At 52.0% G+C, this 21,696-nt stretch overlaps 1 protein-coding gene across 3 annotated transcripts in view; it reads left to right on the top strand.

Moving 5' to 3' along the window:
- XRCC1 (X-ray repair cross complementing 1) overlaps positions 1–19,695 on the top strand; it is a 36,223-nt gene extending 16,528 nt beyond the window's left edge. For 2 of the 3 annotated variants that reach the window (XM_055369604.2, XM_004060873.4), the window contains 15 exons: positions 2,904–3,014; positions 9,099–9,257; positions 10,209–10,283; positions 10,380–10,491; positions 10,801–10,910; positions 10,984–11,095; positions 11,506–11,764; positions 12,098–12,214; positions 16,030–16,123; positions 16,283–16,415; positions 16,904–16,958; positions 17,053–17,192; positions 18,773–18,863; positions 19,321–19,396; positions 19,507–19,695. In XM_055369604.2, the coding sequence (XP_055225579.1) occupies positions 2,904–3,014; positions 9,099–9,257; positions 10,209–10,283; positions 10,380–10,491; positions 10,801–10,910; positions 10,984–11,095; positions 11,506–11,764; positions 12,098–12,214; positions 16,030–16,123; positions 16,283–16,415; positions 16,904–16,958; positions 17,053–17,192; positions 18,773–18,863; positions 19,321–19,396; positions 19,507–19,620 (1,758 nt within the window). In that variant the 3' untranslated portion in view covers positions 19,621–19,695. The remainder of the gene's footprint in view (positions 1–2,903; positions 3,015–9,098; positions 9,258–10,208; positions 10,284–10,379; positions 10,492–10,800; positions 10,911–10,983; positions 11,096–11,505; positions 11,765–12,097; positions 12,215–16,029; positions 16,124–16,282; positions 16,416–16,903; positions 16,959–17,052; positions 17,193–18,772; positions 18,864–19,320; positions 19,397–19,506) is intronic. The other variant, XM_063701411.1, reaches the window with a different exon arrangement.
- The last annotated feature ends 2,001 nt before the right edge of the window (positions 19,696–21,696 follow it).

The following is a 21,696-nucleotide window of genomic DNA, read 5'->3' as shown; positions in this document are numbered from 1 at the left end:
GGAGAGACAGATGCTAGACAAATACAAACAAAAAAGATGTAACTGTGTAACACCAGGCGGTAATCATGAAGAAAAGTAAAGTCGGGTAGGGAGATAGAGAGTGGCACCAGGTAGGGGACGAGGTAGGTTACTTATGGTCTGAAGTGACATCTGAGTGGGCACCTGAAGCACAGAAGGCAAACTTTTACCCAGCTATGGATATGTTTGAGGGAAGAGTGGTCTAGACAGGGGGATTGGCAGGTGCAGAGGCCCTGAGGTGGGAAGGAGCCAGACTGTTCTTGGCACAGAAGGGAGGCCGTTGTGGCTGGTGGAAAGTCACCAAGCCTGGCCTGGGGAGCAGTCAGACTGGGACTTGTTGTTGTTGTTGTTGTTGTTGTGTTTTTTGTTGTTGTTGTTGTTTTTGTGTTTTTTTGTTGTTGTTATTTTTTTGAGACAGAGTCTCACTCCATCGCCCAAGCTGGAGTGCAGTGGCACAATCTCGGCTCACTGCAACCTCTGCCTCCCGGGTTCAAGTGATTCTCCTGCCTCAGCCTCCCCAGTATCTGGGATTACAGGCGCTCACCACCATGCCCGGCTAATTTTAATTTTCATATTTTTAGTAGAGACAGGGTTTCACCATGTTGGCCAGGCTAGTCTCAAACTCCTGACCTCAAGCGATTCACCTGTCTCAGCCTCCCAAAGTGCTGGTATTACGGGTGTGAGCCACCGCACCTGGCCCAGACTGGGACATCTCATGAGCCCAGGCAGCACTGTACACTGCCCAGGGCCCAGGGCTGGGAATGGCGGTGGAGGCAGGGGAGTCAGCAGGAGGTCTGCCGGCCTCAGCCTTAGGCAGGCCCTTCCTCCAGCACCATCTTCCTCCTCTAGCACGTCAGTGGTGCGATGGAGGAGCACGCGTGGACTGTCGCCAGCCTGCCTGGGTTCCGGTCCGGCTTTGCCACCCACCAGCTGTGAAGTTACATAACCACTTCCTGCCTCCGTTTGCTCATGTGTAAGATGGAGATAATTATAGCAACTGCCTGGCAGAGCCATTGCAGGAGAGTAGATACATGTATTATTAGCAGGAGTCTGGCACACCAGGAGCGCTCAGCGCACTCGGATGTTGGCCGCCGTTGTGGTTATAGTTGTTAATTCTGTGTCATCTCAACTTCCTTCAGAGGGAGGGTAAGTTTTTTTCTGAAGACAAGGTCTCATCACTCTGTCGCCCAGAGTACAGTGATGCAAACATGACTCACTGCAGCCTTGACCTCCCCAGGCTCAAGCGATCCTCCTTCCTCAGCCTCCTGAGTAGCTGGGACCACAGGTATGTGCCACCATGCCTGGCTAATTTTAGTAATTTTTGTAGAGACAAGGTCTGGCTATGTTGCCCAGGCTGGTCTTGAACTCCCAGCCTCAAGTGATCCTCCCACCTCAGCCTCCCAAAGTGCTGGTTATAGAGATGTGAGCCACTGCGCCTGGCCAAGGAGGGAGGGTTGTTATGACCATCTTCCCTTTTTGCATGTGAGGAAACTGCCTCACAGAGACGTTGACTACGTCACCCAAGGTTGTGCAGGTTGGAAATGGCATTGCTGTATTTGAGCCCAGGCCTACCTCACCCCAAGTCCAGGCTCCCTCCTTCCATACAGTGGTGTTCCTGTTGATAGCAGTGTGCAGGTGATGTCTAGATGGTCTGACAGGGAGGCAACAGAGCAGATTGGAGCATCTGTCATCACCAGGGATGGGAGAGGGCAGTGTAGGGTGGACTAGGTACCTTGGTTTTTTTTTTTTTTTTTTTTTTTGTGACAGAGTCTCGCTCTGTCACCTAGGCTGGAGTGCAGTGGCATGATCTCCGCTTACTGCAACCTCTGCCTCCTAGGTTCAAGAGATTCTTGTGCCTCAGCCTCTTGAAGAGCTGGGACTACAGGCATGTGTCACCATGCCTGGCTATATTTTATATTTTTAGTAGAGAAGGGGTTTTGCCATGTTGGCCAGGCTGGCCTCAAGTGGTCCACTGCCTTGGCCTCACAGAGTGCTGGATTTACAGGCTTGAGCCACTGCACCTGGCCTAGGTACCTTTGAGAGTTGTAATAATGCGTCATTCTAGGATCCTAATAAAAGAGCCCCAAACTGGAAGGCAGGACACTTGCCTCAACCTAACTGCCTCCCGTGCCCGCACGGCCCGCACGGCTTTCTGCATCTTCATCTGTCAGACAGGAATGGCAGATCCTTTGAGATGAGCCCTCCTATAGGTAGCTCTTTTCTTCTTTCAACAAATAGTTGTCTAGCACTGACTAATAATACCTCCTGACTGACAGCAGTTAATTGCCTACTCTTCGCCATGCCCTGTGGCCATTATTTATGTGCATGATCCTAGATATGGTGGTCATTCCCATTTTACAGATGAGAAAACTGAGACTCCAAAAGGTTAACTGGTATGGTCATACAGCTAGTGTGCAGCACAGCTGGGATTCAAACCCAGGAACCAGCGGTGAGCAAGATCGGACAAAACCCCTGCCCTCAGGGAGGTTTCCTGGAGTCCTCTGCAATTGTGGGTGAGAGGTGATGTGTGCTGTTTGTCTGCATGATGATTTGAATAAAGTTATAACTCTGGCAAGTGCTTACCAAGGAGAGCTCCATGGCGGCGTGTGATAAGCTGACCTGGTGGAGTCTAGAGAGGTCAGGGAAGCAGGTATGTGTGAGGTGGGCACGTATGCATTCATTCAGTGACTATTTTGTGAGTTTCTGCTCCATGCCATACCCTGTGCTGCATGGAGGGGACACATGGCACCGCTCAACCCTGGTGTGCCCCCTCACAGAATTGACATTACAGGGACATGGTGATCCAAAGGAGATTCATCCTGAGGTCCCACAGTGAGCCCAGAGGCAGAGCAGGCACTGACAGTGGCCCCTCTCTCTGCCCACAGTTGGAGAAGGAGGAGCAGATACACAGTGTGGACATTGGGAATGATGGCTCAGCTTTCGTGGAGGTGCTGGTGGGCAGTTCAGCTGGAGGCGCTGGGGAGCAAGACTATGAGGTAAGCAGGGCTATGAGATGGATCCCATACTGACCTCTGCCCCTCATGCTCGCATCACCGTCTCCCCCAGGGGCTGGGGCTGGGAAGACATGGGGTAGATGTGAGTCACACCTGATTGCTGCCCTCTGGAGGATCACCCAGTGTACGGAGGAGATGGAAGGCAGACACAGGGCGGTAAACTGCACATCAGGGAAGAGAGCAAGTTTGGATCATGGCTTAAAATGACACAAATGTATTATTCGACTGTTCTGGAGGTCAGAAGTCTGAAATCACTCTCACTGGGCTAAAATCTAGGTGTAGGCAGAGCCGTGTTCCTTCTGGAGGCTCTAGGGGAGAATCCATTTCCTTGCCTATTTCAGCGTCTAGAGTCCATCTGCCCTCCTCAGCTTGTGACCCTTCCTTCATCAAAGCCAGCACTCCTGTCACTCTGACGCCTGCTTCCACTTCCATTGTTATTTCTCCAACTCTGACTCTCTTGCCTTCTTTTTTTCTTTTTCTTTTTCTTTTTTTTTTGAGATGGAGTCTCGCTCTGTCGCCCAGGCTGGATTGAGTGTGCTGGCGCGATCTCAGCTCCTTGCAACCTCTGCCTCCCGGGTTCAAGCTATTCTTCTGCCTCAGCCTCCCGAGTTGCTGGGACTACAGGTGCCCACCACCACGCCCGGCTAACTTTTTTTTTTGTATTTTTAGTAGAGACGGGGTTTTACCATATTGGCCAGGCTGGTCTCGAACTCCTGACCTCATGATCTGCCCTCCTCAGCCTCCCAAAGTGCTGGGATTACAGGCGTGAGCCACTGCGCCTGGCCTTCTTTTTCTTTTGTTCATTTTTTTTTTTGAGACAGGGTTTCATTTCCGTTGCCTAGGCTGGAGTACAGTGGCGTGTTCTCAGCTGACTGCAACTTCTGCCTCCGAGGTTCAAGCGATTCTCCCACCTCAGCCTCCCAAGTAGCCAGGGCTACAGGTGCACACCACCACTCCTGGCTAGCTTTTGTTATTTTTTGTAGAGAGAGGGTTTCACTGTGTTGCCCAGGCTGGTCTCAAACTCCTGGGCTCAAGCGATCCACCCACCCCAGCCTCCCAAAGTGCTAGGATTACAGGCACGAGCCACCACACCCAGCCCTCCTTTCTTATAAAGACCCTTATGATGACACTTGGCCTACCTGGATAATCCAGGGGCATCTCCCCCATTTCAGCATCTTCAAGTTCATCACATCTGCAAAGTGCCTTCTGCCACATTTCCAGGTTCAGGGATTAGGATGTAAACATCTTTGAGGAGCTGTTATTCTGCCTGTCTCCTATGTTTTCTTCTAGAAGCTTTCTATTTTTAGATTTTACATTTAGATCTCTGTTTCATCTCAAGTGAATTTTTGTGTATTGTGTGAAGCAGGGGATAAGGTTTATTTTTTCTGTATCTTTTTTTTTTTTTTGAGATGGAGTCTCACTCTGTCGCCCAGGCTGGAGTGCAGTGGCGCGATCTTGGCTCGCTGCAAGCTCTGCCTCCCGGGTTCATGCCATTCTGCCTCAGCCTCCCGAGTAGCTGGGACTACAGGCGCCCGCCACCACACCCGGCTAATTTTTTGTATTTTTAGTAGAGACAGGGTTTCACCGTGTTAGCCAGGATGGTCTTGATCTCCTGACCTTGTGATCCGCCCGCCTCAGCCTCCCAAAGTGCTGGGATTACAGGCGTGAGCCACCGCGCCCGGCCGTTTTCTGTATCTTTTTTATATGTTTGTTGACAATGCTTATTTATTTATTGTATTTATTTTAAGACAGAGTCTCACTCTGTTGGCCAGGCTGCAGTGCAGTGGCATGATCTTGGCTCACTGCAACCTCCGCTTCCCAGACTCAAGGGATTCTCCAGCCTCAGCCTCCTGAGTAGCTGGGACTATAGGTGTGAGCCGCCATACCTGGCTAATTTTTTAAAAAATTTTTTGTAGACATGGGGTTTCACTACATTGCCTGGCTGGTCTTGAACTCCTGAGCTTAAAGTGATCCTCCCACCTTGGCCTCCCAAAGTATTGGGATTACAGACCTGAGCCACTGCACCTGGCTGAAAATACTTTGAAAAAAAAAAAGACTTGCATTTTCTCATTGAATCAGTTTGACTCCTTGTTGAGAATTAATTAACCATATGTATGGGTTTATTTCTGTACTCTCTTCTCTGTTCCATTGATACGTGTATTTTTCTTTATGCCAATACCAAACTGTCTCTTTTTTTAACCATATTATGTATGTATGTATGTATGTATGTATGTATTTATTTATTTATTTATTTGAGATGGGGGTCTCACTCTGTTGCTCAGGTTGGAGTACAGTGGAATGATCTCAGCTCACTGCAACCACTGCCTCCTGGGCTCAAGTGATCCTCCCGCCTCAGCCCCCCAAGTAGCTAGTGGGAGCCACCATGCCTGGCTAATTTTAAAATATTTTTTGTAGAAATAGGGTTCCACTATGTTGCCCAGGCTGGTCTTGAACTCCTGAGGTCAGGTGATCCACCTGCTGCGGCCTCCCAAAGTGCTAGGATTACACATGTGAGCCACTGTGTGTACCTGGCCTACTCTTTTTTTTTTGAAACGAGGTCTCACTTTGTCACCCAGGCTGGAATGCAGTGGCACGATCTCAGCTCACTGCAGCCTTGTCCTCCCGGGTTCAAGTGATCCTCCTGCCACAGCCCCTCAAGTAGCTGGGACTACAGGCTTGCACCACCATGCCCAACTTTGCACTAGTCAGTGTGACAAGGTGAGAAAAAGAAAAAAGAAAACTATCTTTTTTCACAGATGGCGTGATTGTCTATGCAGAAAATCCCAAGAGATCTAGACAAACTACAAGGTTTAGTAAGTGAAGGTCACAAGATGAGAAGTCAATATACAAAATCAACTGTATATTACACATCACTTCTGTGGTATTCTGGCCAAAGTGTGCAACCTAAATTAATCACAAGGAAACATCAGATATTTTGTACAATAAGTGATATCTGACAAAAATCACTGACCTCTACTCTTCAAAAACATCAAAGGCACAAACCCAAAGTCACAGGAGCCTTCCTTCCTTCCGTTCTCCCTCCCCGCCCTCCCTCCCTCCTTCCTTTTTTTTTTTTTTTTTTTTTTTTTTTGAGATGGAATTTTGCTCTTGTTGCCCAGGCTGGAGTGCAGTGGTGCAATCTCGGCTCACTGCAACCTCCACCTTCCAGGTACAAACGATTCTCCATTTTAGCCTCCCAAATAGCTCGGATTACAGGCCTATGCCACCATGCCTGGCTATTTTTTTTTGTATTTAGTAGGACAGGGTTTTCCCATGTTAGTCACCAGATGATAAATGCAGCTTCCCTGTCAGCTCCAAATCAGGCCTTTTATAAACAAGTATAGTCAAGGTCAGGAAGAAAACTTCCCTTCTGTATAATTGTCTTTCTTGTTTCCTTTGCATAATCAGCTGTGCACAAAGAGAGCTATAGTTATATTCTGTTTTTCTCAGCAAAAGGCTTTATTGTCCAATTTTATAATTTCACAGCATGTCAGTTAGAAAAGAGACTAAGTCAGTAACAAAATATACCCAACCAAAAGTGGCTGCATTCATCTTTTTTTTTTTTTTTTGAGACGGAGTCTTGCTCTGTCGCCAGGCTGGAGTGCAGTGGCGCGATCTTGGCTCACTGCAACCTCCGCCTCCTGGGTTCAAGTGATTCTCCTGCCTCAGCCTCCCGAGTAGCTGGGACTACAGGCACGCGCCACCATGCCCAGCTAATTTTTTTGTATTTTTAGTAGAGATGGGGTTTCACTATGTTGGCCGTGATGGTCTGGATCTCCTGACCTCGTGATCCGCCTGCTTTGGCCTCCCAAAGTGCTGGGATTACAGGCGTAAGCCACTGTGCCCAGTCTTTTTGTTTCGTTTTTTGGCAGAGTCTTGCTCCGTCACCCAGGCTGGAATGCAGTGGCACAATCTTGGCTCACCATCACCTCCAACTCCTGGGTTCAAGTGATTCTTGTGCCTCAGCCTCTCGAGTACCTGGGATTATAGGTGCCTACCACCACGTCCAGCTAATTTTTGTATTTTTAGTAAAGACGGTGTTTCACCATGTTGGCCAGGCTGGTCTTGAACTCCTGGCCTCTTGTCCCCCAGGCTTAAGTGCAATGGTGCGATCTCAGCTCACTGCAACCTCTGCCTCCTGGGTTCAAGCAATTCTCGTGCCTCAGCCTCCCGAGTAGCTGGGACAACAGGCGTCTGCCACCATGCCCAGCTTAAGTTTTGTATTTTTAGTAGAGATGGGGTTTTACCATGTTGGCCAGGCTGGTCTTGAACTCCTAACCTCAAGTGATCCGCCTGCCTTGGCCTCCCAAAGTGCTGGGATTACAGGCGTGAGCCACCGCGCCTGGCCTCAGCTTGAGTTTTTCAATGCAGATTGCTAACGTGAATTTCTACTCTAAATTCCTTGAGAGAACAGACTTGTGAGGAGTTCTCCAGGGAAGAATTTTCACCTCTTCTTTGGTGTCCCCCCAAGCTAAGGCCAAGACAGACAGGCCTCCCAGGGACTCTTTCCACAGGCTTATTTCCCCTTCATGTAACTAGTGTGGGCGTTGCCTTTGGGGAGTCCTCAGTTCTATGCAGTGTGGTGAGGATCTCTGAGATGCCACTCTCCCTTGCTTGGAGCCTAGGTTTTCTCTCTTGTTCTCTTTCACCACCACGTGCATAACCCTTAAAGATCAAGTTCTAGCTGGGTGTGGTGGCTTACACTTGTACTTCTATAGCTTTGGGAGGCTGAGGTGAGAGGATCATTTGAGGCCAGGAGTTCAGGACCAGCCTGGGCAACATAGCAAGACCATGCCTCTACAAAAAATAAAAAATTAGCCAGGTGTGGTGTCGTGCATCTCTAGACCCAGCTACTCAGAGGCCAAGGTGGGAGAATCACTTGAGCCCCAGAGGTCGAGGCTGCAGTGAGCTATGATCGCACCACTGCACTCCAGCCTGGGTGACAGAGAAAGACCCTGTCTCTTAAAAAAATAGTAATAATAAATAAAATCAAGTTATTTGCTACCTGGGATCAGCACCACGACAAACTACCAACATGAGTGCTGCCGGGTCAGTCAGGGTCCTTGCTCGGAGACTAAAACCACACCAGTTATTTTAACAGATAATTTGATAGACAGAACCAGTAACTAGGTGTTACTAGAAGACTAAGATATGAGGGAGAAGCAACCGCAGGGAATAGCTACCACTCCCAGGGTTGGGGGAACAAAAGAAAGGAGCAGGAATTATTGAAACGTAGATGTTTGGAAACTGGGAGGTGGGGCCCCAGGAGCTGAAATTCAGATCGTTTGAGGAGGGCTTCCTCCCCCACCGGCTGCTGAGAGGGGCTGAATGAGGCTGTTTCTGGAGGTATTGGGACACTGCAAACTGGATTCATCTGCTGCTGCAGGCAGGAACCACTGCAGCAGCAGAAGCTTAACTGGGGGTGATGCTCACAGGATCTGCAAATGCACGAGAAGCAGGTGCTTCCTCCCTCCTGCAGCCTTGCAACCTCTCTCTCTTGCCCCCCCTATTGGCAGAGCCTGGTCACGATCAGCTAGGGAAGCAGAAATGTGGTTTGCCAAGTGCAGGCCCAGATCACAGAGATGAGTTGTAGAGGGTAGGTTTGAGCTGAGAAACAATCACTTAATACTTAGTGCAGCTCGCCTGACTCTCTGGATTCTGTTCTCTCATTTCCAGCCTCTAGTAATTCCCCTTGCCTTTCCGCTGACTCACCTGTGCATTTCCAAAAGGTGTTTGAATATTGTGCCAGTTTACTGAATATTCTCTGCCGGGAAAGTTCCTTAGGACATGTAGCCCTCTGTATTGCCAGATATGGAAGACTCCATGGGAGAATTTAGATAAGGGTCGCTCACATCTGGAGGATAAAGAGATCCCTCTGGGGCCTGTGTCAGGGCAGGACTGACTCAAGGCCTAGAAACAAAGGGTCTGGAGACATCTAGGCCCAAGCTACATTCTAGTGACTCCCAGTCCCCTATGTAGGCCCTGTGCCCTCTTCCCCAGCCCCTAAAAGCTCTCATCTAAGCCAACCTGCCCTGGTTCTCATGCACTGTGGCTTCTCCCACCCAGGTCCTTCTGGTCACCTCATCTTTCATGTCCCCTTCCGAGAGCCGCAGTGGCTCAAACCCCAACCGCGTTCGCATGTTTGGGCCTGACAAGCTGGTCCGGGCAGCTGCCGAGAAGCGCTGGGACCGGGTCAAAATTGTTTGCAGCCAGCCCTACAGCAAGGTACCTAGGGTGGGAACCAGGGTGCAGAGTCCTTGGTCCTGGGCAAGGAGGGAAATAAGGGCCAATATTGAGTCCCATAGGGCTGGGAGGAGTAGACAGCTGGTGTCCCATGGGATTATGGGGAGGCTGGGTCCCTGCGTTCCCTGAAATGGGTTTAGGATCTTTCCTGTAGTGAGAAGTTTCATCTCCCGGAAGGGTGAACTGCAGCATCTCAGAGGAGAATCGGAGGAAGGGAACTGACTTGTTAGAGAGGTGGCCTAGTAGAGTGGGCCTAGTAGTTAACATCAGGAGATCTGGCGTCTGATTACTGAGTTCACGTCCTGGCTATACCGCTTTTTAGCTGTGTGATCTTGGGCAAGTGACTTACGCTCTCTGGGCCTCCATTGCCTGATCCTTACAGGGTTGCTGTAGGTTAAGGGATGCTAAAAGCTGTGGTAACAGTGAGACTGGAGTATGTGATGATGCCACACACTAAAGGTGTGCTTCTTGCCCAGGTAACTGTCCTGGGGAGTGTTTAGCCTGTCAGCTGGCTTCTCCTTATGAGGTCGTGCAGGGACCCAGACTTCTCCTATTTTCTGGCTCTGCATCCAGCTGGCAGAGGAGAGAACCTGGAACACTTCTGTGTTCTGGAAGTGGCACGCAGCACTCCCTCCCATTCCACAGGCAGGAGTTTGTGCATAGGGCAGTGGATTCGCTGGGACACCTTGTAGACTCTGCCAATTGCTCAAAGAGCTAATGCGTGAAAAGGGCTTGGAGCCAGACTCGGAGTTAGGGCTCAGTCATAACAGCTTAATCCTATAATTGTCATCACCATCGCCAGGGCCCCTCCTTCAACATGGGTGTTCATGAGAGGGAAAGAGCCAGGAAGAGGTTTCCCTGAGTGAAAAGGGTCTTGGGCCCTGGCCTCTGTCCTTGGGCCAGACTCCCTGACTCCCACCCCTCCTTTCCCAGGACTCCCCCTTTGGCTTGAGTTTTGTACGGTTTCATAGCCCCCCAGACAAAGATGAGGCAGAGGCCCCGTCCCAGGTAAGCTGTACCTGTCACTCCCCATGGCCTTCTCCCTGCCTCTCCACCCCCACCCGCCAGCAGCCCACCTATAATACTGACCTTGCGGGACCTTAGAAGGTGACAGTGACCAAGCTTGGCCAGTTCCGTGTGAAGGAGGAGGATGAGAGCACCAACTCTCTGAGGCCGGGGGCTCTCTTCTTCAGCCGGATCAACAAGACATCCCCAGGTGAGCTCGGACAACGTGGGTCCTGAGTGAGTAGGGTTGAGACCTAGACTCGTGGGTCTGAGGGTAGAGGGGGCTGGGGCTCAGATTCCTGGGTCTGAGGGAGGAGGGTAGTGGAGTCCTGGACTCCTGGGTCTCAGGGTGGAGGAAGGTGGGCCTGGCCTCTTGTGTCCTGAGGGATGAGAGGTCTGGAGGCTGGGACTCCTGGATCATGGGTGGGTTTTGGCAACAATACTCTGTGTCCCATAGATAGGAGTGAAAGGGTCTTGGGGCTCAGCCCTCTCATCCTGGATCCACTTTCTCCCTTCATAGTCACAGCCAGCGACCCAGCAGGACCTAGCTATGCAGCTGCTACCCTCCAGGCTTCTAGTGCTGCCTCCTCAGCCTCTCCAGTCTCCAGGGCCATAGGCAGCATCTCCAAGGTGAAATCATCAGACTTTGGTGGGATGGAGGAGGAGAGAAGCTGGAGGCCTCAATCCATCCCCATCCCCTCAGCCCCAGGAGTCTCCCAAAGGGAAGAGGAAGTTGGATTTGAACCAAGAAGAAAAGAAGACCCCCAGCAAACCACCAGCCCAGCTGTCGCCATCTGTTCCCAAGAGACCTAAATGTGAGCTAACTAGATCCCTTGTTTCCACAGGGGCCTGTGCTCCTGTGTCCTAGGGGAAGAGGGGCTGGAGCCTGCTGTCCTGAATCTGAGGGAGGAAGGGCTGGGGGCCTGGACCCCTGGGTCTGAGAGAGGAGGGGTTGGGGGCCTGGACTCCTGGGTCTGAGGGAGGAGGGGCTGGGGGCCTGGACTCCTGGGTCTGAGGGAGGAGGGGCTGGGGGCCTGGACTCCTGGGTCTGAGGGAGGAGGGGCTGGGGGCCTGGACCCCTGGGTCTGAGGGAGGAGGGGCTGGGGCCTGGATTGCTGGGTCTGAGGGAGGAGGGTCTGGGGTCTGGACTGCTGGGTCTGAGGGAGGAGGGGCTGGGGGTTGACCCCCAGTGGTGCTAACTGAATCTACTCTTTGTCTTCTCCAGTGCCAGCTCCAACTCGTACCCCAGCCACAGCCCCAGTCCCTGCCCGAGCACAGGGGGCAGTGACAGGCAAACCCCGAGGAGAAGGCACCGAGCCCAGACGACCCCGAGCTGGCCCAGAGGATCTGGGGAAGATCCTTCAGGGTGTGGTAGTGGTGCTGAGTGGCTTCCAGAACCCCTTCCGCTCCGAGCTGCGAGATAAGGCCCTAGAGCTTGGGGCCAAGTATCGGCCAGACTGGACCCGGGACAGCACGCACCTCATGTAGGCTTGCGCCCCCCTCCCTGCGCCGCTGCAGTTTCTCCCCCGGCTCCCTGTGTCTCCTCCACCTTGTGCTTTCTCTGTGTCCACTATGCTGCATGCTTTCTCTCTCTCTCACTCGCCTTCTTTCTCACTGCACTCTGTAGCCTTTGTCTTCTCTCTGATTTTTGCATCTCTCCCTTGGTCTCCAACCTCTTTTTGTTTCTCCCACCTCAATCTCACGATCTGTCTGTCTGTCTGTCTCTCTCTCTCTCTCTCTGTCTGTCTCCCCTGTCTCATTCCCCTTTGCCCCTCAGATCACACCTAACTGGCATCTTCACTTCTGACCCCCACCAGCTGTGCCTTTGCCAACACCCCCAAGTACAGCCAGGTCCTAGGCCTGGGAGGCCGCATCGTGCGTAAGGAGTGGGTGCTGGACTGTCACCGCATGCGTCGGCGGCTGCCCTCCCGGAGGTGAGGCCTCACACACCAACCCTGCTCCTTATCCTGTGCTGGGCAATGCCAGGGATCTGGAGGGGAGTCAGACTGGGGCCTGCCAGCGGAGAGCACAGGTGGTCCCAGCCCAGAGTCAGCAGACTACTGAGAGGAGCGGGGCAGGGGCTGGGGTACTCCAGACGAGGGAAGGAGGACCTGCCTGGGAGGTCACAGAGGGCTCTGTGAAGCCTGCTTATCAGAAAAGGCTGGAGGAGTAGTTTGTGCAAAAACTCAGGGGTGGGAGAACAAGTGTTAGGGTCCGTATTCATTCATTCAAAGTGAGTCCCGGTGCAGTGGCTCACACCTGTAATCCCAGCACTCTGGGAGGCTGAGGCAGGCGGATCACTTGAGGTCAGAAGTTCGAGACCAGCCTGGCCAACATGGTGAAACGCCATCTCTACTAAAAACACAAAAATTAGCTGGGCTTGGTGGTACACGCCTGTAATCCCAGCTACTCAGAAGGCTGAGGCAGGAGAATCGCTTGAACCTGGAAGCCAAAATCGTGCCACTGCACTCTGGCCTGGGTGACAGAGCGAGACTCCATCTCAACAACAAAAAAAAACCCAAAAACCAAAATGAGTCCCAGAAGCCCCTGCTTGGTGCCAGGCTGGAATGTGCAAGGCTGAGGATCCAGTCATCGAACCCTGCCCTTGAAGGCTTCTCACTTTGATGAGGGATCAGAATTGTTGTAACAGTGCAGTGGAAGCCCCACAGGGTGGCCCGCAGAGAGCAAGGGGTCTTCAAGGTCCAAGAGAGGTTTTTCAGGCTGAACAGAGGCAGAGAACATGCTGCGCAGAGGAGACAAGGTCAGGGCAGCCTGTTGTCTGCCTGGAGTTGTAGGTGAGGCTGAGCTTACACAGGGGCAAGAAGTGGCAAGAAAAATGGGACTGGGGCATTAGGAACCACAGAAGGCTTTGGACTGAGCAAAGGCTAGCTCAGATCTGAGGTCCATGAATTGGAGGGGAGACTGGATTGTACTCCATGGCCTGAGTGTTCAGAAGTTAGTTGTACCTGGTGTATTTGAGAAATTATTTGCCTTGGGGGATAGCGAGGCTGTGAGGTGGGTGGGCTCAGGTCAGAAGGGACTTCCAGAGCCCAGCCTACACACTGGGCTCCATGCAGCTTCACAGAACCCTCATCTGTTATTCAGGAATCCAAACATCTCTAGAAGCTGAAAGTTCTTTTCTAGGTTCAGCACAAACTCATTTCGCTGCAGTCATCCTGAACTAATGTGAGGCTATTTGCGGACTTTTTTTTTTATCCCCTTAAGTGTGTCATGGTCTTAACTGCAGAAATATTAGTGGGTTTGATCATGGGGTGCTCCCCCAGGCCCTCCTGGGAGTTTATGTAACAATCTGTACGCCAGCCATTTGCCTCTCTAAAATCTGAAAGATTCAAAATTCTGAAGCCCATCCAGCTCCAGAGGCCTCCTCTTGTGAGCAGAGGGGAGTCACAGAAGGTTTGATGGGGGCAGGGGCAGGCTCTGTTGGGAGGGATGAAGTGTCAAGGAGAGGCTGCAGGTGGGGACTCCTGAGTAGGCTGGGGCCTCAGGAACAGAAGAGGGGATGGGCTGGTGCTATATCTGGGGCAGAAGGAACCAGATTTGGGTTATTATCTGCCTGGGAGAGCTTAAGGAGGGCATGAAAGAAAGGGAAAAAGACAAACAGTGTTGGATTTGCAACTGGTCTTAACAAAAAGAATTCACAAAGCATTTTATATTTTTAAAAATTCTGGCTTGTACTCATTTATAAACTAAAAAAAAATAACTATATGATGCGGGCAACGTGGTGAGACCCCATCCCTACAAAACATGAAAAAAGTTATCCAGGTGTGGTGGCACATACCTGTAGTCCTAGATACTTGGGAGGCTGAGGTGGTAGGATCACTTGAGCCCAGGAGGTTGAGGCTGCAATGAGCCATGATTGCACCGCTGCACTCCAGTCTAGGTGGCAAATCAAGACCTTATCTCAAAAATAAAAATTTGGCTGAGTGCAGTGGCTCACGCCTGTAATCCCAGCACTTTGGGAGGCCAAGGTGGGCAGATCATGTGACATCAGGAGTTTGAGACCAGCCTGGCCAACATGGTAAAACCCCATCTGTACCAAAAAATACAAAAATTAGCTGGGCGTGGTGGCGCACACCTGTAGCCCCAGCTACTCTAGAGGCTGAGGCAGGAGAATCCCTTGAACCTGGGAGGAAGAGGTTGAAGTGAGTCGAGATCATGCCACTGCACTCCAGCCTGGGGACAGAGCGAGACTCTGTCTCAAAAAACAAAAATAAAATAAAAATTCAACTATAGAAGGAAGACCCCAAGAGGACGACTCTCCATACCTAATAAGCACAAATTTAGTTTTTTTTTTAATCTTTGAATAGAGCACTTTGAAGAAAAAGTTAAGTAAACCTGCTATTGACTGTTAATGAACTACTACATTTTAAATCCTCTGAATCTCCTGTAGCCACCGTTTTATGAGTGTGACTTACCTAAACAGCATTTCACCAGCTTGAAAACAACCAAATTAAATGCAGAAGGGTCTTAACATGTATGTCTCAGAAAAATGGAACTAATACATTCGTGTCTGCATACCTTCCCTGTGGCTTAGGGCAGATTAAATAATCTCTCTGTGCCTTAGTCTCCTCACCTGTAAAATGGGGCCAAAAATAGGACCTACCGCAGGATTCAGTGACTCAGTATTTGTCACGTGCTACCTGGCATGTAGGAAGTCCCATGTAAGTGTCAACCTGCTACTGTTGTTAGAGCTAGGAAAATCCTTTTCCTGGAATGTTAGTGGCTTAAGGAACCATGATTATAGTGTTGTAGTCTTTAAAATGTGTTTGCTTTGAGATTTTCCCCTTAAATGGTGGGTATTTTCCTAATGAGAAACTGACTTTGATTCTTAAAGGGGAAAGTTCTGATTTTTCATTCCTTTTGAATTGAGACATTTCTTCCCCAAGAGGGAGGGGAATGCTGGGTACTGTGGTTCATGCCTGTAATCCCAGCACTTTGGGAGGCTGAGGTGGGTGGATCACTCGAGGTCAGGAGTTCGAGACCATCCTGGCCAACGTGGTGAAACCTCGTATGTACTTAAAAAACAAAACAAAACAAAAGACACAAAATTAGCCAGGCGTGGTGGCACATGCCTGTAATCGCAGTTACTGGGGAGGCTGAGGCAGGAGAATCGTTCGAACCCTGGCAGTTGGAGGTTGCAGTGAGCCAAGATCACGCCACTGCACTCTATCCTGGGTGACAGAGTGAGATCTTGTCTCAAAAAAAAAAAAAAAAAAAAAAAAGCGGCCAGGAGTGGTGGCTAACGCCTGTAATTCCAGCACTTTCAGAGGCCGACGGGGGCAGAGCATGAGGTCAGGAGATCGAGACCATCCTGGCCAACATGGTGAACCTGTGTCTCTATAAAATACAAAAAGTTGGCGGGGCATGGTGGTGTGCACCTGTAATCCCAGCTACTACGGAGGCTGAGGCAGGGGAGTCGCTCAAACCTGGAGGCAGAGATTGCAGTGAGCCGAGATCAGGCCACTGCACTCCGGCCTGGCGACGGAATGGACTCTGTCTCAAAAAAAAAAGAGGGAGGGGAAGAAAGGGGGTACCCAGGTCTGCAGGGCAGGTGGCCAGGCTGACTGGGTTCACTGGGGCCTTCCTGAGCTGGGAGAGAATGGGCTGGGAACAAGACCATGAGGCCCACTAGAGTGAGTATTTTAGTAAATGCCAATGGCTGTTGCCTCCTGAACGCCCTCCCCACTTCCCTCGGGCCTGTTTGTCTGAGGCCCGATTTGTCCCCTAGGTACCTCATGGCAGGACCAGGTTCCAGCAGTGAGGAGGATGAGGCCTCTCACAGTGGTGGCAGCGGAGATGAAGCCCCCAAGCTTCCTCAAAAGGTCTGATGCCCCCTGTCCAGTGGGGGAGGGTGTAGTGGGAGGATGACATGAGTCTGCTGTGGCACCCCAAACTTCCCACTCCTGCCTCTTGCAGGTACCCCCCCCCCAACACACCCACGCTGTTCCTGCCCTCCTCACCCACCCACTCTCCCTCCTTAGCGCCCCCAGACCAAAACCAAGCCCATTCAGGCAGCTGGACCCAGCTCACCCCAGAAGCCCCCAACCCCTGAAGAGACCAAAGCAGCCTCACCAGTGCTCCAGGAAGATATAGACATTGAGGGGGTACAGTCAGGTCAGACTCTGAGGGAGGAGGGGCTGGGGCCTGGGCTCCTGGGTCTGAGGGAGGAGGGGCTGGGGGCTGGACTCCTGTGTCTGAGGGAGGAGGGGCTGGGGCCTGGACTCCTGAGTCTGAGGGAAGAGAGCCTGGGGACCTGGACTCCTGGGTCTGAGGGATGAGGGGCTGGGGGCCTGGGCTCCTGGGTCTGAGGGATGAGGGGCTGGGGGCCTGGGCTCCTGGGTCTGAGGGAGGAGGGGCTGGGGGCTGGACTCCTGTGTCTGAGGGAGGAAGGGCTGAGTCCTGGACTCCTGGGTCTGAGGGAGGAGGGGCTGGGGCCTGGACTTCTGGATCAGAGGGAGGAGGGGCTGGGGGCCCAGACGACTGGATCTGGAGGGCAGTTGAGGCCGGGGGCATGAGACGCCTGGGTCTGTGCCATACTGGGAGAGCTGCCAGTCTTCCCAGGAGACAAGGCAGCCTTGCATTGACTGAGCTTCTACTTGCAGAAGGACAGGACAATGGGGCGGAAGATTCTGGGGACACAGAGGATGAGCTGAGGAGGTAGGGCTGGGGCTGGGGGTTGGGGTGTCCCTGGCCTTGGGTGTAGGGGAGGCTGCTCTGCATGCTCACTCTCTACTCCTCTTGGCACCCCCAGGGTGGCAGAGCAGAAGGAACACAGACTGCCCCCTGGCCAGGAGGAGAATGGGGAAGACCCGTATGCAGGCTCCACGGATGAGAACACGGACAGTGAGGAACACCAGGAGCCTCCCGATCTGCCAGTCCCTGAGCTCCCGGGTGGGAAATCCCCCCATCCCTCCTGAAGTGGCATTTTCTCTTCTCAGTTCTCAGCTGGGACTTACCCTGGCCAGCCCTGGGGTCACTGCTGCCCCTGTGTCTTGCCTCCCCTCTCCTTCCTCAACCCACTCCCTGCCTCAGCACCTTCAGGTTCTGCCAGGCTTGTTCCTTTCCTTTCAGCATCCTCTCTGTGACTTGCCTTTTTCTCCCCTCCAGATTTCTTGTTCTGACCACTCCCCTCGCAGCCATGTGCCAGGTGTGACCTCCTTTTTTTCACGTCAGGGGTGAGGGCCCCACCCTCATGCTAGTGCTTCACTTGCCCAGGTGCCGTTCTGTTGGTCTGGGGTGAAGCCGGGCACACCAGGTGACAGGGGCACTGCTCTCTGTCAGGCCCTGGGTGGGCGCACACCAGTGTCTGCTTTAACATCAGCCATCACTCTGGACGTGGATGCTGTCTGCACACATTGTGTGTTTGCATTTCCAGTGTAAAAGAATAAGAACAAAAGGAAATGGGGAAACTCTGCAGGGAGTTGTGGGATGAGGGGCAGGGAGGCAGAGCTTCTTCGAGAATGAAGGGAGCGGAGGAAAAACAGTCACGGGCTGTGCAGAGGTGTGGTTCTGGGGCTTCCAGAAGAGCCGTTTCCACCCAGTTCCTCGTGGGTGATGGGCAGGAAGATGCTTTGATTCTCCCAAGCCCCTAAAGTGGCATCAGCAAATTGATGGCCTAGAGAGTCACCTTAAAATGGAAAGAAGGAGCCACCCCAAAGGTCAGAACAAGAAAGGCACTGGTTGGAAAGGAGAGCAAAGGTGAAGAAGTGGCAGATACTGACGTTTTCAGCCTGGATGAAGCTCATTAAGTGGCTCCAGGCAGGCCAGGCGCAGTGGCTCACCCCCTACTTTGAGAGGCCGAGGTGGGAGGACTGCCTGAGTCCAAGAGTTCAAGACCAGCCTGGGCAACATAGTGAGACCCCCCCCGCCCCCGCCTTTACAAAAAAATTTAAAAATTAGCCGAGCGTGGTGGTGTGCTACTCAGTAGTCCTGGCTACTCAGGAGGCTGAGGTGGGAGGATTGCTTGAGCCCAAGGGTTTGAGACCAGCCTGAGCAACATGTCAATACCCCGTCTCTCTACAAAAAGTTTAAAAATTAGTCTGGCTTGGTGGCATGCGCCTGTAGTCCCAGCTACTGGGGAGGCTGAGATGGGAGAATCACTTGAGCCCAGGAGGCAGAGGTTGCAGTGAGGCAAGATCACGCCACTGCACTCCAGCCTGGGCGACAGAGTGAGTCCTTATCTTAAAAAAAAAAGAGAGAGAGAGAGGTAAGTGGCTCCAGCCTGTCGGTCAGAAACAAATCACAATAATAGTCATTGTATCTTCTACCATTAAAGCCAACCAACCAACCAACCAACCTACCTCCCCAGGAGGCTCTGATGGGCCGCTGGGCAGGGTCCACTGCCTGCCATCAATCCCTGCCCACATGTGGACAGCCCTCTCCTCAGCTGCTGGGTCAGCCTCGTCACTCCTGTTTGGTGCCTGGGAACTCCTGGGGCCTCATGCTTACCTTAGCCCCCTTCTCTCCTGCAGATTTCTTCCAGGGCAAGCACTTCTTTCTTTACGGGGAGTTCCCTGGGGACGAGCGGCGGAAACTCATCCGATACGTCACAGCCTTCAATGGGTGAGTCTCCAGGGACTGGGGTGGGGAAGGGGTGATGGATCCAAGGGAGCGCTCAGGGACCTGCTGGGACGGGTGGGGGTGTGGGAAAGAAGACCATCAGGAGGATGGAGAAGGGCCATGCCCAGCAGGTGGGCACAGGTCATGGAATCCGAATGCTAGCTTGCCCACCACCGGCAGCCCAGGGTGCATGGCTTGCCTCAGTTTCCTCTTCTGTATGGCGAGGATCCTTACCCCTACCCCTGCTTCTGAAAGGGACAGCCTGAGGATTAGCCACTGTGGGAGCTCTGGTCATTGTGGCTGTGGCAAGATGGATACATGAAAGAATGGAGCCTAGAGGCAACCTAGAGGCGCATAGGTGGGGACAGTGTGGGGACAGCCATTGAGAGTGGCTGGGGAGTAGGACGTCAGTGCTGATTTCCCTGATGTGCCTTCTACCTCTTTTCTTCTCTCCCGCCAGGGAGCTCGAGGACTATATGAGCGACCGGGTTCAGTTTGTGATCACAGCACAGGAATGGGATCCCAGCTTTGAGGAGGTGAGTACCAAAGAGGCAGAGAATGGGAGACCTGGGCACACCTTTGCATCTCCTCCATCCTCCCCTCGATGACACATTCCCGTATGGGAATTCCCCACCCCACCCTGCAGGCCCTGATGGACAACCCCTCCCTGGCATTCGTTCGTCCCCGATGGATCTACAGTTGCAATGAGAAGCAGAAGTTACTTCCTCACCAGCTCTATGGGGTGGTGCCACAGGCCTGAAGTATGTGCTACACACACACACACACACACACACACACACACACGATGCATTTAATAAAGATGAGTTGGTTTGGAGCAGCTGCCTATTCTCATCCAAGAGTCTCCCAAAACTCTAAGAGGCTCCCTGGGACCTGGGGAAGAATGCTGGGCACCTCCGTCAGAGATCTGGTAGAGAAGGAACTCTTTGTCTCTTCTGCTTGGCCCCTTATCCCTGTGTTGGCAAGAGGCAGGGAACTGGGAATCTGACCCTCAGCACTGCCCCTCAACTTTTTCTGGCCCTCTGAGCCACACCTGTATCTTGGCTGTCCCTTTGTGGCTGGAGGCCTGGGTACCCATGAGGCTTGTCTCTCTCCTGAAGCCTCAGCGTCCCCAGGCCAGGGATAGTGCCTTTCCTCCAGGGTTTTCAGAAGTAGCTGTATAATGAATGTCACCACCGTGGTTTTACATCACCTAATTTAGGAGGTAGAATGGGAGGAAGGGACATTTTAAGCAACCTACCCAAACCCTGCACCCCCTTCAAGGCTCCACCACATTTAAGTGGGAATTGAGGTGATTGTGAGGGAATCGGGGCAGAGGATGGGATGGTGCTCTAGGCAGAGGCCATAGCATGGGCCAGGAGGTGGGAAGCAGCCTAAGGCAGGCAGAAGAGCATTGCTGCCTTTGGCAAAGAGGCTTTGGGGGCAGATTTAGAAAGCCAGGCACAGTCCTTGCAGCTCTGCTGTCCAGTGTGATCACCACTGGGTACAGGTGGCTATTTAAATTAATTAAAATGAAATGAAATGAAATGTAAACTTCACTTCCATAGTCACACTGGCCATGCATTTCAATTGCTCAGTGGCTACTGTATTAGGCAGTACAGAGAACATTTGCATCACTCTAGAAAGGTCTTTTGGACAGGCCTGGCCTGAAGGTCTGCGAACTCCAGGCTGAGAAGCCTGGACTTTAATCTGAGGGTGGGAAGGTTGGGAGGGGGTTTGAACAGGATGGAGGCCAGGGTCAGAGGTAGGTTTGAGATCTGACCTTTGGGTAACCTTTTATTGGACATTCCAAGCCCTTTCCCAACTTTTGCCTCATCAACCAAGGGCTACCAGTCTCCTGTCTCTTTCTGGACCTTTGTTTTTGCATCTTTAAGATGAGGGTGGTTTATTATTATTATTATTAGAGACAGGGTCTTGCTCTGTTGCCCAGGCTGAAGTGCAGTGGTGCAATCATTGTTCACTCCAGCCTCGACCTCCTGGGCCCAAGCGATCCTCCTGCTTCAGCCTCCTGAGCAGCTGGGACTATAGGCATGTACCACCACACCTGATAAATTTTCTATTTTTTGTAGAGATGGGCTCTCACTATGTTGCCCAGGCTGGCCTCGAACTTCTGGCCTCAAGCAGTCTTCCCGCCTTGGCCTCCTAAAGTGCTGGGATTACAGGTGTTGAGCCACACTGCCCAGCTAAGGGTGGCTTTAGACTTCATGTTCACTCATTCATTTGCTCATTCACACTACCACCGATAACTCACCATGTTAGTTTTGTACTACTGCTATAACAAATTATCACAAACTCAGTGGCTTAAAATAATAGAAATTTATGATCTTACAGGTTTGGAGGTCTGAAGTCCAAAATGGGTATCCTTGGGCTAAAAATCAAGGTAGGCAGGGCTGCGTTCCTTCTGGAGGCTTGAGGGGAGAATCTGTTTTCTTGTCTTTTCCAGCTTCTAGAAGCCACCCACATTCCATTCACCTTCTATATTCCAGGCCTGCAATGGCCTGTTGAGTCCTTCTCACGTCCCATCACCCTGACCTTGACTCTTCTGTTCCATACTTCCACATGTAAAGATCTTTGTTATTGTAGGCCAGGCGCAGTGGCTCACGCCTGTAATCCCAGCACTTTGGGAGGCCGAGGGGGGTGGATCACCTGAGGTTGGGAGTTTGAGACCAGCCTGACCAACATGGAGAAACTCCATCTCTACTAAAAATACAAAATGAGCCGGACGTGGTGGCATATGCCTGTAATCCCAGCTACGCGGGAGGCTGAGGCAGGAGAATCGCTTGAACCCGGGAGGCGGAGGTTGCAGTGAGCTGAGATC

This window comes from Gorilla gorilla, chromosome 20 (genome assembly GCF_029281585.2).
Source record: "Gorilla gorilla gorilla isolate KB3781 chromosome 20, NHGRI_mGorGor1-v2.1_pri, whole genome shotgun sequence".
NCBI lineage: Eukaryota > Metazoa > Chordata > Mammalia > Primates > Hominidae > Gorilla > Gorilla gorilla.
The sequence above is the reverse complement of the archived record's forward strand: the minus strand, read 5'-3'. Positions and strand labels throughout refer to the sequence as shown.